The following is a 14,022-nucleotide window of genomic DNA, read 5'->3' as shown; positions in this document are numbered from 1 at the left end:
GGCTGTACTACTTCTTGGAAGTTGGGTAATGACGGAAATGACGTCATTCTGGAGGGAAGAAGAATTTATGTTGCTTAATTTACCCTCAGTAGCTTCTGCATGCTTTTTAAAAACTAAATAAGTAACAGGAGAAGATTTGTGAAGTATCTAGAAACTTCATCAACGTTTTAGAACTCAGTTGTAGCAAGAGGCCGTATGTACAGGGAAAAAGGAATAGATCACAGATAAAAACAAAGAAACAATGACGAAAACCATTCTAATTTTCAAAATTGCTTCATATTGCCATAAAAAAAGGTATGTGATTTTTTTCCTCTTTTGGTTGTAGCACTTCTTGAAAGGAAATTAATGATAGTTTAGTCATTTAGCAACAAAGTAGTTCACTGAATCAAATTCTCCGACGTTATTATAAGGGGATTTAGACTACTTACTAATCGGTAACTGTAGACATAAACTTTTCCCTCATCGTATGAGCTTCCACGAGATGCAATGCTATAAAGAGGGGCTCCAACTAGCAGCTCATCCAATCCATCATTGTCTAGATCCACAGCTAAAAGCGTTGCTCCATAATAGTGACCAACACGTTCTCCTTTGAGTGAGAAGACTGGCGATATTTCTTTATAGTATTTTCGTGGTATTGGTCTAAAGCCACCTTCTTTGACAAATAATATTTTGCCTGTTGCCTGTTCTGAACGTGGAGCACCAACAACATAAAGAGTTTCGCCAGGCTGACGAAAATTGCCAGAAACTACTGAATATCCTTAAAGAAATTGCAAGATTAACTAACATTCATAAGAATAAACCCGTTTGGAGAACTTGATTGTGGCACAACAATTACAAACTGGTCAGAACCAATTTTTTGAAGATTTTCTTTGTCTAAGGCAAGATTTTCTTTGTCTAAGGAAGATTTTCTTGTCTATCGCTTGATATTCGAACCATATCAAAGAGGTCCAAAGATACAGAAAATTTTCAAACTGCAAAAAATTCTTATAAGGGTCACTTATTAGGGTCTATAAGGGTTACTTATATCGAAGATGTGTCTCAAGCTGAAGTTTTAAAATAAAATCTTCCTAGTAGATATTACCTTTTGAATACTAGCCTGCTTTTCAGGAGCTGGCAATCCCCAGAACGGGTTCTGGGTGTGGCCAAAGTATTTTGCTAACTTTGCTTAAGTGAAATGTTTAACATTATTTTGTAAAAAGAAAGAAATTCCCATTTTCCTTTCTAATTAATATGATTTATGATCCCTTAGGGAAAATAGTTTTGAAATATCTTCAGAATCAACATGTCTGCGATTATTTTCGAAAAGGATTTCACGTCTATCATGGAATTAATGGACGAATAATTATGTCCGAACGTCTTGAGAATGTTTCAGATCTCGGATAATTGGAGGTCGGGGTAAAAAGTATTAGAGCAGCCTCAATCCCACTTTGGGACTCCAGATGAAAACCAGATATTTTGCTGAAAATTTCCTAGTTGACATGCTAATAATTATTCTGGGGAAAAGATCTGACAGCTGCCTTTCTTATTAATGTGATTTATGATCCCTTAGGGATTTTTAAAACTATCTTCCTATTTGGTATATTACTGATTATTTTGGAAATATTTGACTACTACCATACGATTCACCACCAATAAATTATGACAGAGCGTCTGGGGAAGGATGTCTGATGCATGCGATCACAGTTATTACTTCTCATGTAAGAAATTTCTGAACTTTGAATAATTTTATTTAGCCCCAGACCGAAACAAGTAACAAGACTTGAGAAATGTTTAATCAGGCTAGATAAACCTGTTAAAGGCAATAAGCATCAATCTTGAATATATGGCGTAGTCCCTGGGGGCTGTTGAGCTAAAACTTTGGGGGAATGTTGGATGGAGTAATGAGAGCTAGGAATACAAGAAAGCATTAAGCTTTTTCCGTCGAGCGTTGTTAAAACTACCATTACCTTTTCCCTTACCTGTGGCAGCACTACCGTCACCAGGGTTTATAATCTTCACGGTTCTTTCTAATAACATTTCGTCTCACGTCAACGGTATTTTCGTTATAGGCGTCGTCATTTAATTGTCAAGCTCTATAGGTGTAACCTTCGTCACTTGTTATTAACTGTTATTAAACAGTTCGTGGTAAAGAAGTGTGAGTAAGCATCGACACGGCCCAATAGTAACCGAAACTGTAAAAAACGGATTTTGATACCAATATATACATCAAAAGAATCGGATTTATATGCTGATTTCAAATCATCAAGTTTAGTCTTACCCATCGAAAGTTACAAGCGGTACCAATCAAAAGTTACTGAGAAATTTTGCCTTATTTTCGAAAAAAGGGGGAAACACCCCATAAAAGTGATATAGTCTTAATGAAAATTGCACCATCAGATTCTGCGTATCAAAGAACCCTACTTTAGAGGTGTCACGTTCCTATCTGCAAAATGCGGAATTTTGTATTTTTTGCCAGAAGAAAGATCACGGATGCGTGTTTATTTGTTTGTTTGTTTTCTATTTTTTTCGCCAAGGGGTGATCGTAACTACCCAGTGGTCCAATAATATCGTGAGGGGATCATTCGATCGGAAATTCAAAGTTCTAGTGCCCTTTTAAAGTGACCAAAAAATTGGAGGGCAACTAGGCCCCCCATGCTCATTTTTTCCAAAGTCACCGGCTCAAAATTTTTAGATAGCCATTTTGTTCAGCATAGTTGAAAAATCTAATAACTATGTCTTTGAGGATGACTTAATCCCCCACAGTCCCGGTGGAAATCTGCAAGTTATGGACTTTGCCCATTGTTTACATATAGTATTGATTGTTGGGAAGTTTAGAGATGTTTTTAAGGGGAATTTTTCTGGTGGGGCGGATTAGGGGAGTATATTACGTGTGCAGAACTTTCCATGGAGGAATTTTTCACGGGGAAGAGAATTTGTCATAAAGAGGGCACCCGATTTCCCAGTATCATTTAAAAACGATGAGAAATTAAAAACAAAAAAAGTTATTTCAACTGAAAGTAAGAAGCAACATTAAAACTGAAAACGAACAGAAATTACTACGTATAAGAGACGGTTCACCCCTCGTTAAAGCCTCGCTCTTTACGCTAAAGTTTTTTTGTACTTTCAAAAGAGCTGTTTATTTTAATTAAATGGCCTTTGTGATTCAGGGGTCATTCTTAAAGAATTGGAACAAAATTCAAACTTTAACACAAAGAGCGAGGTATTGACAAGGGGGCGAACCCCCTCATATATGTAATAATTTCTGTTCGTTTTAAGTTTTAATGTTGCTCCTTACTTTCAGTTGAAAAACTTGTTTCCTTCTATTTAATTGCCTTAAGTATCCTTCATGTTCTCATTGACATCTTTAGTTTTATTCAAATATGCTTCATCTTTGGTAAAATGTTCTATCTATGGTAAAAATTGCTTCACTGTGGGTTGACTTTTTTCTTGATTGAGGTTTGCATGGATTGAATTTTGCAAGAGTTGAATAAAGAAAATGAAAAACATCTTCCATAAATCCATATTTTTCGGGGCAACTTTAATAAAATAGATGGAAGAAAGGAAATTACCTAAATATGAGGTTCCACTACCTTTTCCAAGAATCTTTACCAATGGTGACTTGCCTTGTTTAAAGGTTGCCTTAACCAGTCCTCCTACAAGAAATTTTTTTCAAAAGTTTAAAATAATATGCATTAAAAAGACAATACATCTTGATACAATACTTTAATAAAAACTACACAATAAAATACATAATAAGAATCATAGGCCGCACAATAGCACTGCCTAAGTAAAGAGCGAAGTGGGCACAATGTATTATTTATTTATTTTTTTTTTGTTGTTTTTTTTCGACCAAGACACTTGATATTAAATCTGTTGTCTTAAAACTTTCGGAGCTCATTCAATTGGAAATTGAAAGTTCTAGTGCCCTTTTCATAGGCAGCGCAATAGCGCTGCCTAAGTAAAGAACGATGTTGCCACGATGTATTTTTTTTTCTTTTCCATACCAGGGCACTTCGTATCGAAGGAGTTGTCGTAGAAACTTCGAAAAGGGTTCATTCGATTGGAAATTGGAGTGACTAGTGCTAAGTTATTCCCTTGGGGCATATAAGAACGATGTTGGCACAATATATTTTTTTTTCCTTTAGAACAGGGCACTTCGTATCGAAGAAGTTGTCGTAGAGACTTCGAAAAGGGCTCATTCAATTGGAAATTGGAGTGGCTTGGGCCCTTTTTAATAGTCGAAAGTGATTGAAAGGCGACTAACACCCCTTCCACGCCCACCATTTCCCGGAACACATCAAATCAAAATTTTGAAATAGCAATTTTGTTCAGCGTAGTTGATTTCTAGATGGAAATTATGTTTTTGAGGAGGACAATCCCCCACAGCCCTCAGGGCAAGGGTAGTAAGTTATGCCCTGGGGGCCTATAAGGTTTTTATAGAAGGCGTTGTCATAGAAACTTCAAAAAAGGCTTATTCGGTTGGAAATTCAAAGGGCTAGTGCCGTTCTTAATAGTCGAAAGTGATTGGAGGGCAACTAACCCCCCTCTCACGCCCACCTTTTCCCCAAATAAATTCAATCAAACTTTTGAGATAGCCATTTTGTTCAACGTAGTTTTAAGTTCTTAAAATTAGGTCTTTGAGGATGACAACCCCCCCATCTCCCACAGCCCTCAGGGCAAGGGTTGTAAGTTATGCCCTTGGGGCATATAAGGTTTTAATAGAACGTGATGTCGTAGAAACTTCAAAAAGGGCTCATTCGATTGGAAATTGAACTGGCTATTGCCATTTTTAATATTCGAAAGTGATTGGAAGGCAACTAACACGCCTTCAACAGCAACCATTTCCCCAAACACATCCAATCAAAATTTTGATAGCCAATTTGATAGCCATTTTGTTCCACGCAGCTTTAAGTTTAGGAAATTATACTTTTGAACAGGACACTCCCCCCACAGTCTTCTGGGCAAGGGTTATAAGTTATGCCCTGGGGGTATATAAAGTCTATATTGAAATCTTTGTCGTAGAAACTTGTAAAAGGGCTCATTCGATTGGAAATTCAAAGGGCTAGTGCCCTTTTTAATAGTCAAAAGTGATTAGAGGGCAATTAACCCCCCTTTAACGCCCACCATTTCCCCAAACACATCCAATCAAAATTTTGAGATAGCCATTTTGTTTCATGTACTTTAAAGTTCAGGAAACTATAACTTTGAGCAGGATACTCCCCCCAAAGTCTTCAGGACAAGGTTTATAAGTTATGCCGGGGCCATATAAGTTTTATTGAAATTTTTGTAGTATAAACTTGAAAAAGAGCTCTTTCGATTCGGAATTCAAAGGGCTAGTGCTCTTTTTAATGGTCAAAAGGTGTTTGAGGGCAATTAACCCCCCTCTCACGCCCACCTTTTCCCCAAACACATCCAATCAAAATTTTTAGATAGCCATTTTATTCAACGTTGTTGAAAGTTTTGGAAATTAGGTCTTTAAGGATGCCAATCCCTCCCTCCCACAACCCTCAGGGCAATGGTTGTAAATTATGCCCTGGTGGCATGTAAGGTTTTTATAGAAAGCGATGTTGTAAAAACACCAAAAAGGTCTCATTCAATTTGAAATTGAAAGGGCTAGTGCCATTTTAATAGTCAAAAGTGATTGAAGGGCAACTAGCCGCCCTCTCATGCCCACCATTTTTCCAAACACATCCAATCAAAATTTTGAGATATTCATTTTGTTCAACGTAGTTAAAAGTTCTGGAAAAATTTGAAAATTGAAAAGACGTGGGTATCAGATCAGATCAGAATTTGAGGTTTTCTGGCATAACCAGCAACACTTTAAGCCTCCTGAAGTACTGGTTCTACCTGCCTACCAGTGGGTAAAGGCAGGCACACATAGCAGCCCCCACCCCTGGGGTGTAAGAGGGGACTCATCAGGTGAGACCTATACCAATTTTAACTTGTAATTTGACTACAGTAACCAATCCTTGGGTTTATGCCACTGCTACTGTTGATGCTTGATGTTTACTTGATACCACTGCTTATTTCTGGTCCTGTTTTGTTGTTTACTTCAGATAAGAAATGAAAAGTCAACTCAAGCCACCCCGTGAACTAAGGTCTGACAGCTCAATCCAATTCTCTGGATCAGAATCTGTTTCAGAGCAACTACTCATGCTCACTAACCACACAAATAGCATAAAAATCTCAAAACCCAGACCCATAGTCTGCAAAACCCAGACCCATAGTTGTTGAATTTTGCAACTTACGAGTTCGTCAACTGCTTCTCAGACAAAAGAAGGATTTGAAAGGATCAGGGATTCTATTTTCTGAGACACTTACAAAACCACGCTTACAACTTCTTTCATATGCCAAGTCATAGCTTGGCTTACGTAATGTTTGGTCCAGTAAAGGTGATATCCTGTATAAAACACAATCTGGAAGAGTGGTTAAGTTTAATAATCAGAGTGAAATAGATTTATGTGCTGCAAATGCAGATAAATTAAAGTGATGGATTTAGATTTATTTTCTTATAATATATTGCATTGTTTCTGTAGGGATTTAATTGCTGTTCTTAAAATATTCCTCTATTATTCTTTACTGTCCTCACATAATTTAGACTGGTACCATATTACACTTTGTGCCAATAGTTTGGACGATATGTCCCTTCCCACTAATATTTCTTTATGTTTGTTTGTGATTCTGTCACCTTCACGTTGTCTGACTTACATTATATTCTTGTTGCGTCATTATACTTGTAACCCCCATAATATCAACTGGTCACACATTATAGTTTGTGCAAATACTTATAATAATATGTGCCTTCCCACTGATTTTTCTTTATGTTTGTTTATGATCCTTTCACCATCATGTAGCTTGGCTTCTATAATGTTTTTGTCATGTCAGCACATTTGCAGCTCATATAATTTTCACTGGTCCTATATTGCATTTTGGGCAAATATTATGAATCATATATGTTATCCCACTGCTATTTATTTATTTATTTATTTTTTATGTTTGTTTGTGATCCTATCACCTTTATGCAGGCTGATTTCTTTCATATTTTTGTCATTTCAGCATAATTGCAGCTCATATAATTTTGACTGGTTCCACATTATACTTGGGGCCAATATTTTGATGAATATGTGCCATGCCACTATTATTCCCTTATCTGGGTTATTGATCCTATCACCTTCCTGTAACCTGAATTCTATCATATTTTTTTCATGTCAGCACACATGCAACTTGCATAATTTTGACAGGTCCCATATTATATTTTTGGTCAATATTTTGAATAATATATGCCATCTCATTGATATTTCTTTATCTTATTTTTTGATGTTATCACCCTTGTGTACCCTGAATTCAATCAAATTTTTGTCATGTCAGTATATATGCAGCTCTCTCATAATTTTTTACTACCCATAGTATACCCTTGGCTAATATTTGGAATAATTTGTGTCATTCCATTGATATGCATTTATATTTGTCTGTGATCCTATCACCTTCAGGTAGGCTGACTACTATTATATTTTTTTTTTTTTTTTCTTTCTTTCTCATGTCAGTTAAAGCTTACATAATTTTCTGGTCCCACATTATAAATTGGGCCAATACTTTGATTCTACTTTCATTTTACTGATATCTCATTATGCTTTTTGTGATCCTCTCACCTTCATGTAGCCTAACTTCTATTATTTTTTTGTCAGTCCAGCACACTTGCAGCTCATGTAATAGCAATTGGTGTCACATTATACTTTGGTCCAGTACTTTGGATAATTTGTGCCATCCCACTTATATTTCTATGTGTATATTTATTATTTGTGATAATTATGGGTGATTTCTCTTTTCTTTTGAATTCTTCTATTCTTAATTCGGTTATATTTGATCAACAAAGTAGGGCTGGTAAACAAGAGACTCACACGCTTGACCCTCTCCTTGAATTTATGGTTAATTCTAGCTGTAATTATCACACTATCATTGATTATTGTGATAAAATTATACACTCACTGTCTTTAAATAGTAGCTTTAATGTATTTTGTTTGAATGTGCGTGGGATAAGAGATAAATGGGATAGTCTGAAATCGTATTTGTGGTCTGATAATTCTTGCCCTTTTGATGTAATTGGTTTAACAGAAACATGGTTATCTGATGGTGAAAATTTTACAGCCTATGATATGCATGGTTATGTTGCTGTCCATATCCCCAGAATGGTAACAAAGTGCTCAGAAGGTATTTCTTTATTTATAAAGTCTGATATTGAGTTTAGAAGAAGGTCTGACCTTGAATCCTTGTTTACATCAGTAGTGTCAAATAGTAGGACAGTTTATTCTCTTATTATTGATCTGAAAAGCCAGTTTGCATGTGTGTTTGTTTGTTTTGTAAGCCCCCTCCTTTTCCAACACATTTGTTCTGTGATTTGCTTGATCAACTTTCTTATGTGGGGTCTTTCTCTAAAAAACGTATTTGTGTTTTGGGAGATTTTAATTGTAATATGTTAAATATTGGATCAAGTAATGAATGTGAGCATCTCTTTGATGTGCTTTCTTCTGCTGGTCTACTTCCTTCAATTTTTTTCCTTCTCGTGTTGACCCTACTAGAAATTCTGCCACTTTAATAGACAATATTTTCATTTCTCATTTTTCTAATTTGAAGTTTACTTCTGGTCTTGTTTTCACTGATCTTTCTGATCACTTCCCTATTTATGTTTCTCTTTTTGTGCCTCAAACTGAGATTGTTGTGGATGAGCAGGGTGAGTTTTCTTTTAGAACTTCCACAGATAAAGAAATTTCTAATTTAATACATAGTCTTCAGAGTAATGATTTGTCTAGTGTTCTTGAAGCTAATGATGTTGATTGTGCAACGAGTTTATTTTTGTGTCGTATGGGAGCTCTGTTGGATAAGCATTTTCCTCTTAGAAAGAGGCCAAGGAATCCCATACCTAAATGTCCATGGATGTCTAGAGGTCTGATCAATGCTACACATATGAAGGCGTCTCTGTTTAAGGCTGCATGTGAAAGTAAGACACAGGATGATCTTTTGAAGTATAAACTTTATAAAAATGTGCTTACTTCTTCAGTACGTGCAGCCAAAAAGCTATATTTTTTGCGTCGAATTGATGAGTGTAAGGGGAATTTGCGAAAGGTTTGGACTGTAGTTAATGAAGCTCTTTCCCGCAAGAAACTCAAACAGTCCCCCTTGTCACTACAGGAAAGCTGATGGATCTTTCGTGGACAAAAATTCTTCAGCAAGCGCCTTCAATTCGTATTTCACCTCACTTCCTTCAGTTCCTAATCCAACCTACAGCAGAGTAAGTAGTTTTCCCTTAGCAGAAAAGTCATTTTTCCTTTTTCCATGCAGTGATACCGAAATTTCTAACATTATTTCTCAGCTTTCAAGTAGCCGTTCAGTTGATGGTTTCGGTTTGAGCTGTAATGTTCTTAAGAAAATTGTCAGTTTGTTTCCAACCCCATCTCACACATAACTAACCTCTCTCTTTCTTCTGGTGTTTTTCCTCATTTATTTAAGATTGCTAATGTTGTACCTTTGTTTAAAAAAGGTGATTCTTCTCTAATTTCAAACTATAGACCTATTTCTCTCCTTCCTTTAATTTCTAAGGTTGTTGAAAAAGTAGTGTATTGTAGACTCTCTTCATTTGTATTTAGTACTAATACGACTGCAGGTAATTCTCTCATAACTAACCATCAGTATGGCTTTCGTCCCAGTTTCTCTACCTTGCATGCACTTTCAGATGCAACAGAGTTTGTGCGTGTTAATCTTGACAAGGGCTTGTGTGTTTTGGGTCTATTTCTTGACTTTTCAAAGGCATTTGATATAGTTGTTCACTCTGTTCTTTTGTCTAAATTGTCTTCATTTGGAGTGCATGGAGTCCCACTTGAATGGTCTAGGTCTTACCTCTCAGGGATATCTCAGTATGTTTCACTTAATGGTACTTCTTCCTCGTCCTTGCCTATTGTGAAAAGTGTCCCACAGGGCTCTGTGCTTGGACCACTTTTATTTTTAATTTGTGTTTACGATCTTGTTGATGATCTTCATCCCCATGTGCACCTTTTTGCTGATGACAGTAACTTCTCCATTGCTGCAGCGGACCTACCATCTGCCACTTCCGTAGCTCAATGTCCTCTTGATAAAGTAAAACATTGGTGCTGGTCAAATGGTATGACTCTCAACAGCCAAAAAAGTGCCATTGTACACTTTAGAACCCCTTATCGTATGAGAGACGCAGGGGAACCAACCATCCTGACTTATGGGAATAATATTATACTGCAAACTACTATAGTGAAATTTTTTGGTGTGTATCTTGACTGTTTTCTTTCTTTTAAACCCCATATAACTCATACACATTCCCTTGTCCTCTGCCAATCTTTAATGTTATACAGGGTTAACTCATTTCTTCCCACAGATGTTATGCTTTCTCTTTATTATGCTTTTATTTTTCCTTACCTTTCTTATTGCTGTTCTGTCTGGGGTAGTACTAATAAATCTCTTCTCTGCTCACTTCAAAGAGCCCAAAATAGGGCAGTGAAGGCTACTTTTCTTCTTCCTCGTTTTTACCCTTCCTCTGATCTTTATAATGATACTGGAATAGCTCCGCTGGATCGTATTGTGGGTAAAAGTTACCTTTATTTAGCACATTCTGCTTTTCTAGGTAGACTCCCACCATCTCTGCAGCAGTTTTTCTTTCTGTCAGGCTCAGGTAGGTATTCTTCTTTTTTACGTAGCTCTTATCGCAGGTTCATTTTACCTAAGCGTTCATCGACAGCAGGTCAGAGGTCTCCTGTTTATCAATCTATTTTACTATGGAACTCCGTCCCTCCTGATGTCCCTCTATCTCTTTCTGCAAAGGCACTTTCTCGCTGGGTATTTCCAGTATAGTATTTTCCCCCTTTTCTCTTCATTTTTTGCATTCTATCCACATTTATGTCTTCTTTTTTTTTTCATTCAATATATTTCAAATAATTATCCTATTTTCTTATATTATTTCTCCTATTTTCAAAAATGTCTCTTATCTAATTTTTTTTTTTTTTTTTTTTTTTTCTAGTGCTTTATAATAGTGTCTTATTTGTTTTGTTGGCCCTTTACAAGCTTAGCTTCTTGGGCGTGTTTAAATTTTAAGTTTGTAATTGTATTGTTTTTTTTTAGTATTAATAAATTGATTGATTGATTGATTGATTAGGATGATAGCCCCCTCAGAGCCATCAGTGCAAGGGTTGTAAGTTATGCCCTGGGGGTGTATAAGGTATATATAGAAAGTTGTTGCATAAATTTCAAAAAGGGCTCATTTGTTTGAAAATTGAAATTGCCCTTTTTAATAGTCGAAAGTGAGTAGAGAATAATTAACCCCCCTCCCAAGCCCACCATTTCCCGAAATACATTCAATCAAAGTTTAGATATAACCCTTTTTTTCAACGTAGTTGAAAGTTCTGGAACTTACGTATTTTAGGATAACAAACCCCCCAGAGCCCCCAGACCAAAGGTTGTAAGTTATGCCCTGGGAGCATATAAGGTTTTTGTAGATAGAGTTGTCGTAAAAACTTCAAAAGTGGCTCATTCAATTGGAAATTTAGAGGGCTAGTTCCCTTTTTAGTTTTGTTCAACAAATAACCATTTTGTTCAACGTAGTAGAACGTTCTGGAAATTAGGTCTTTGAGGATGACAACCCCAGTCCTGAGGGCAAGGGTTGTAAATTATGCCCTGTGGGCATATAAGGTTTTTATTGAAAGCTTTGTCGTAGAAACTTCAAAAGGGCTCATTTTATTGGAAATTGAAAGGGTTTGTGCATTTTTTAATAGTTGAAAGTGATGGGAGAGTGACTAACGCCCCTCTCACGACCACCATTTTCCCAAACATATCCAATCAAAATTTTGAGATAGCCATTTCGTTTAACATAGTTGAAAGTTCTGGAAATTATGTCTTAGAGAATGACAACCCCCTCACAGCCCTTAGGGTAAGGGTCGTAATTTATGCCCTGGGGGGTATATAAGGTGTTTATAGAAATCTTTGTCGTAGAAAATCAAAAAGGACTCATTCGATTGGAAATCAAAAGGCCTAGTGTCCTTTTTAATAGTCGAAAGTGATTGGACGGCTTGAAATTTTGATAGTAATGATCGATGTGGATGTAATATATTTTTTTTGTTGTTGTTGTTGTTTAGACCAGAGCACTTCATATTGAAGGAGTTATCGTAGGAACTTCGAAAAGGGCATATTCGATTGAAAATAGAAAGGGTTGATGGCCTTTTAAATAGTCGAAAGTGATTTGAGGGCAGCTAATCCACCTCCCATGCCCAATTTCCCATTTGCCTTTATGTTTAAAAACTAATGTTGCCTTAAGATTAAATCCTAAATGCATTGTGTTACTGCTAATTCCCAATAAGGCATCTCAGCTGTATCCCAAGAACGACTGAGGGTATTATGTTCAAACTTTTTCAGGTCAACTAGACGAGGTATGAAAAGAAATTAAACATTATTATTTGTGTCCAGATTTTTAAAAGGGTGTATGTTGTTAAAAATTGCTGAAAATGTTTCTTCAGCATTGGAATAGCAGGCCAAACTATAAAGCCTTAAAAAAACGATTTAAAGTATTATTTTCTATTTCGCTGAAAAGACTATGTCAATATAAAACGAACAGAAATTAATTTAAAAAATTTTTTCCACGAAATGAGTTTTTCAAAGAGAAGTAAAGAAATCCATTAAACCAAAAATTAGCGAAAATAAAATAAAATAACGTATCAAGACGTTAAACTACCACAAATCAGCATCGGTAAATAAATGAAACCCAAAACGAACAGTAATTAGAATAAATAACCGAGTCAAACTCAAAACGAGCAGAAACTAACATAAGTTGGGCTCAAAACCCCTATACCTTCCCAAGGCTAGAACATAATTTGCACTTTGATAGTCATTTATATAAATTTTGAAAGTCGTGAAGTTATCTCAAAAGTCTTATTGGGAATAAACAGGCTTTAAAACGATTAAGGGAATTTGAATAAATATACCGAGATATTTCATTGAATAGCACGCCGAGTGGTCCCGGCAAGGGTATTAAACGAACGCGTCTTTCCACATCGCTCAGTACGCAAAAGGGTAGTGGACGATAACATTCAAAATGGATCAAGTTTTGAAAGTAGTTATATTGTAGAACCAGGAAGTTTAAGTTCTCCCTCTACACTTGCTGAGGTTACCGGAATAAGAAAGAAGCTACACAAGGAGTATCTACAGAAGAAAACAAGTTATACTCTTCTTCGAAATCATAGGACTAGGGGGCGTGACTATCAAAAACTAAAGCCTTCTACCCTTTGCATATATTACAAGCAGATTTTTTGACTTTAGAAACAATTCAAAGACATTTTAATAAACCCTGCAAGTATATTTTACTTGCAAGAAGTGTTTTTAGTCGGTATGCATATGCAGTTCCACTGCAGTCAAAGAGAGGCAATGAAATTGCTAAAGCTCTTGAATAAATCTTTGAACAAGATTCGTATAAAAAAATTCAGACAGACCGTGGAAGTGAATTTGTTATCCACATGTAAAAAGGGTTCTATTGAAATATAATACAATACTCTATCATGGTCATAGTCCCATAAAGGCAGCATTGGCTGAACGTTTGATACGAACAATTCGACTTTTAATTTCAAGGTATTGTGTATTGAGAAATACTGCTGCATTTATTCAAGATTCAAATAAAATTATGTTGATTTATAATCAACGCCCTCATCGACCCTTGTTCAATGCTAGCCCTTTCGAAGTTCATTATAGTGACAGTAAACATTTCTTTAAACAATATTCTAATGAAAAGATAGGGAGGGAAAAATTTAATGTTGGTGATACCGTCCGAATCAACCGTACAAGAAATATTTTGAAAAGGGGTATTACTTGTGGAGCACTGATCTTTCTAAAGTGTCAAAACTAAACCTATAACGTATCGGCTTCGGGATATGAAAGATGAAGAGATTCTTGGCGGTTTTTATGACTATGAACTTAAAAAAGTTGGAAAGAGTGAAATCTATCAAATTAAAAAAGTATTAAAGACTGGTACTCATAAGGTGA

General features: G+C 36.0%; 1 protein-coding gene across 2 annotated transcripts in view; it reads right to left on the bottom strand.

Annotated features, from left to right (window-relative positions):
* LOC148943588 (integrin alpha-PS4-like) overlaps window positions 1–14,022 on the bottom strand; it is a 338,717-nt gene that overhangs the window by 167,586 nt on the left and 157,109 nt on the right. For both annotated transcript variants that reach the window (XM_089101816.1, XM_089101817.1), the window contains 2 exons: window positions 3,549–3,632; window positions 429–757 (listed from right to left, as the gene is read on the bottom strand). In XM_089101816.1, coding sequence (XP_088957942.1) covers window positions 429–757; window positions 3,549–3,632 — 413 coding nt within the window. The remainder of the gene's footprint in view (window positions 1–428; window positions 758–3,548; window positions 3,633–14,022) is intronic.

This window comes from Artemia sp. Qi Xiang Cuo, chromosome 15, assembly GCF_049724085.1.
Source record: "Artemia sp. Qi Xiang Cuo chromosome 15, ASM4972408v1, whole genome shotgun sequence".
In the NCBI taxonomy this organism is placed as follows: Eukaryota; Metazoa; Arthropoda; class Branchiopoda; order Anostraca; family Artemiidae; genus Artemia; species Artemia sp. Qi Xiang Cuo.
This window is presented reverse-complemented; position numbering and strand designations above follow the sequence as displayed.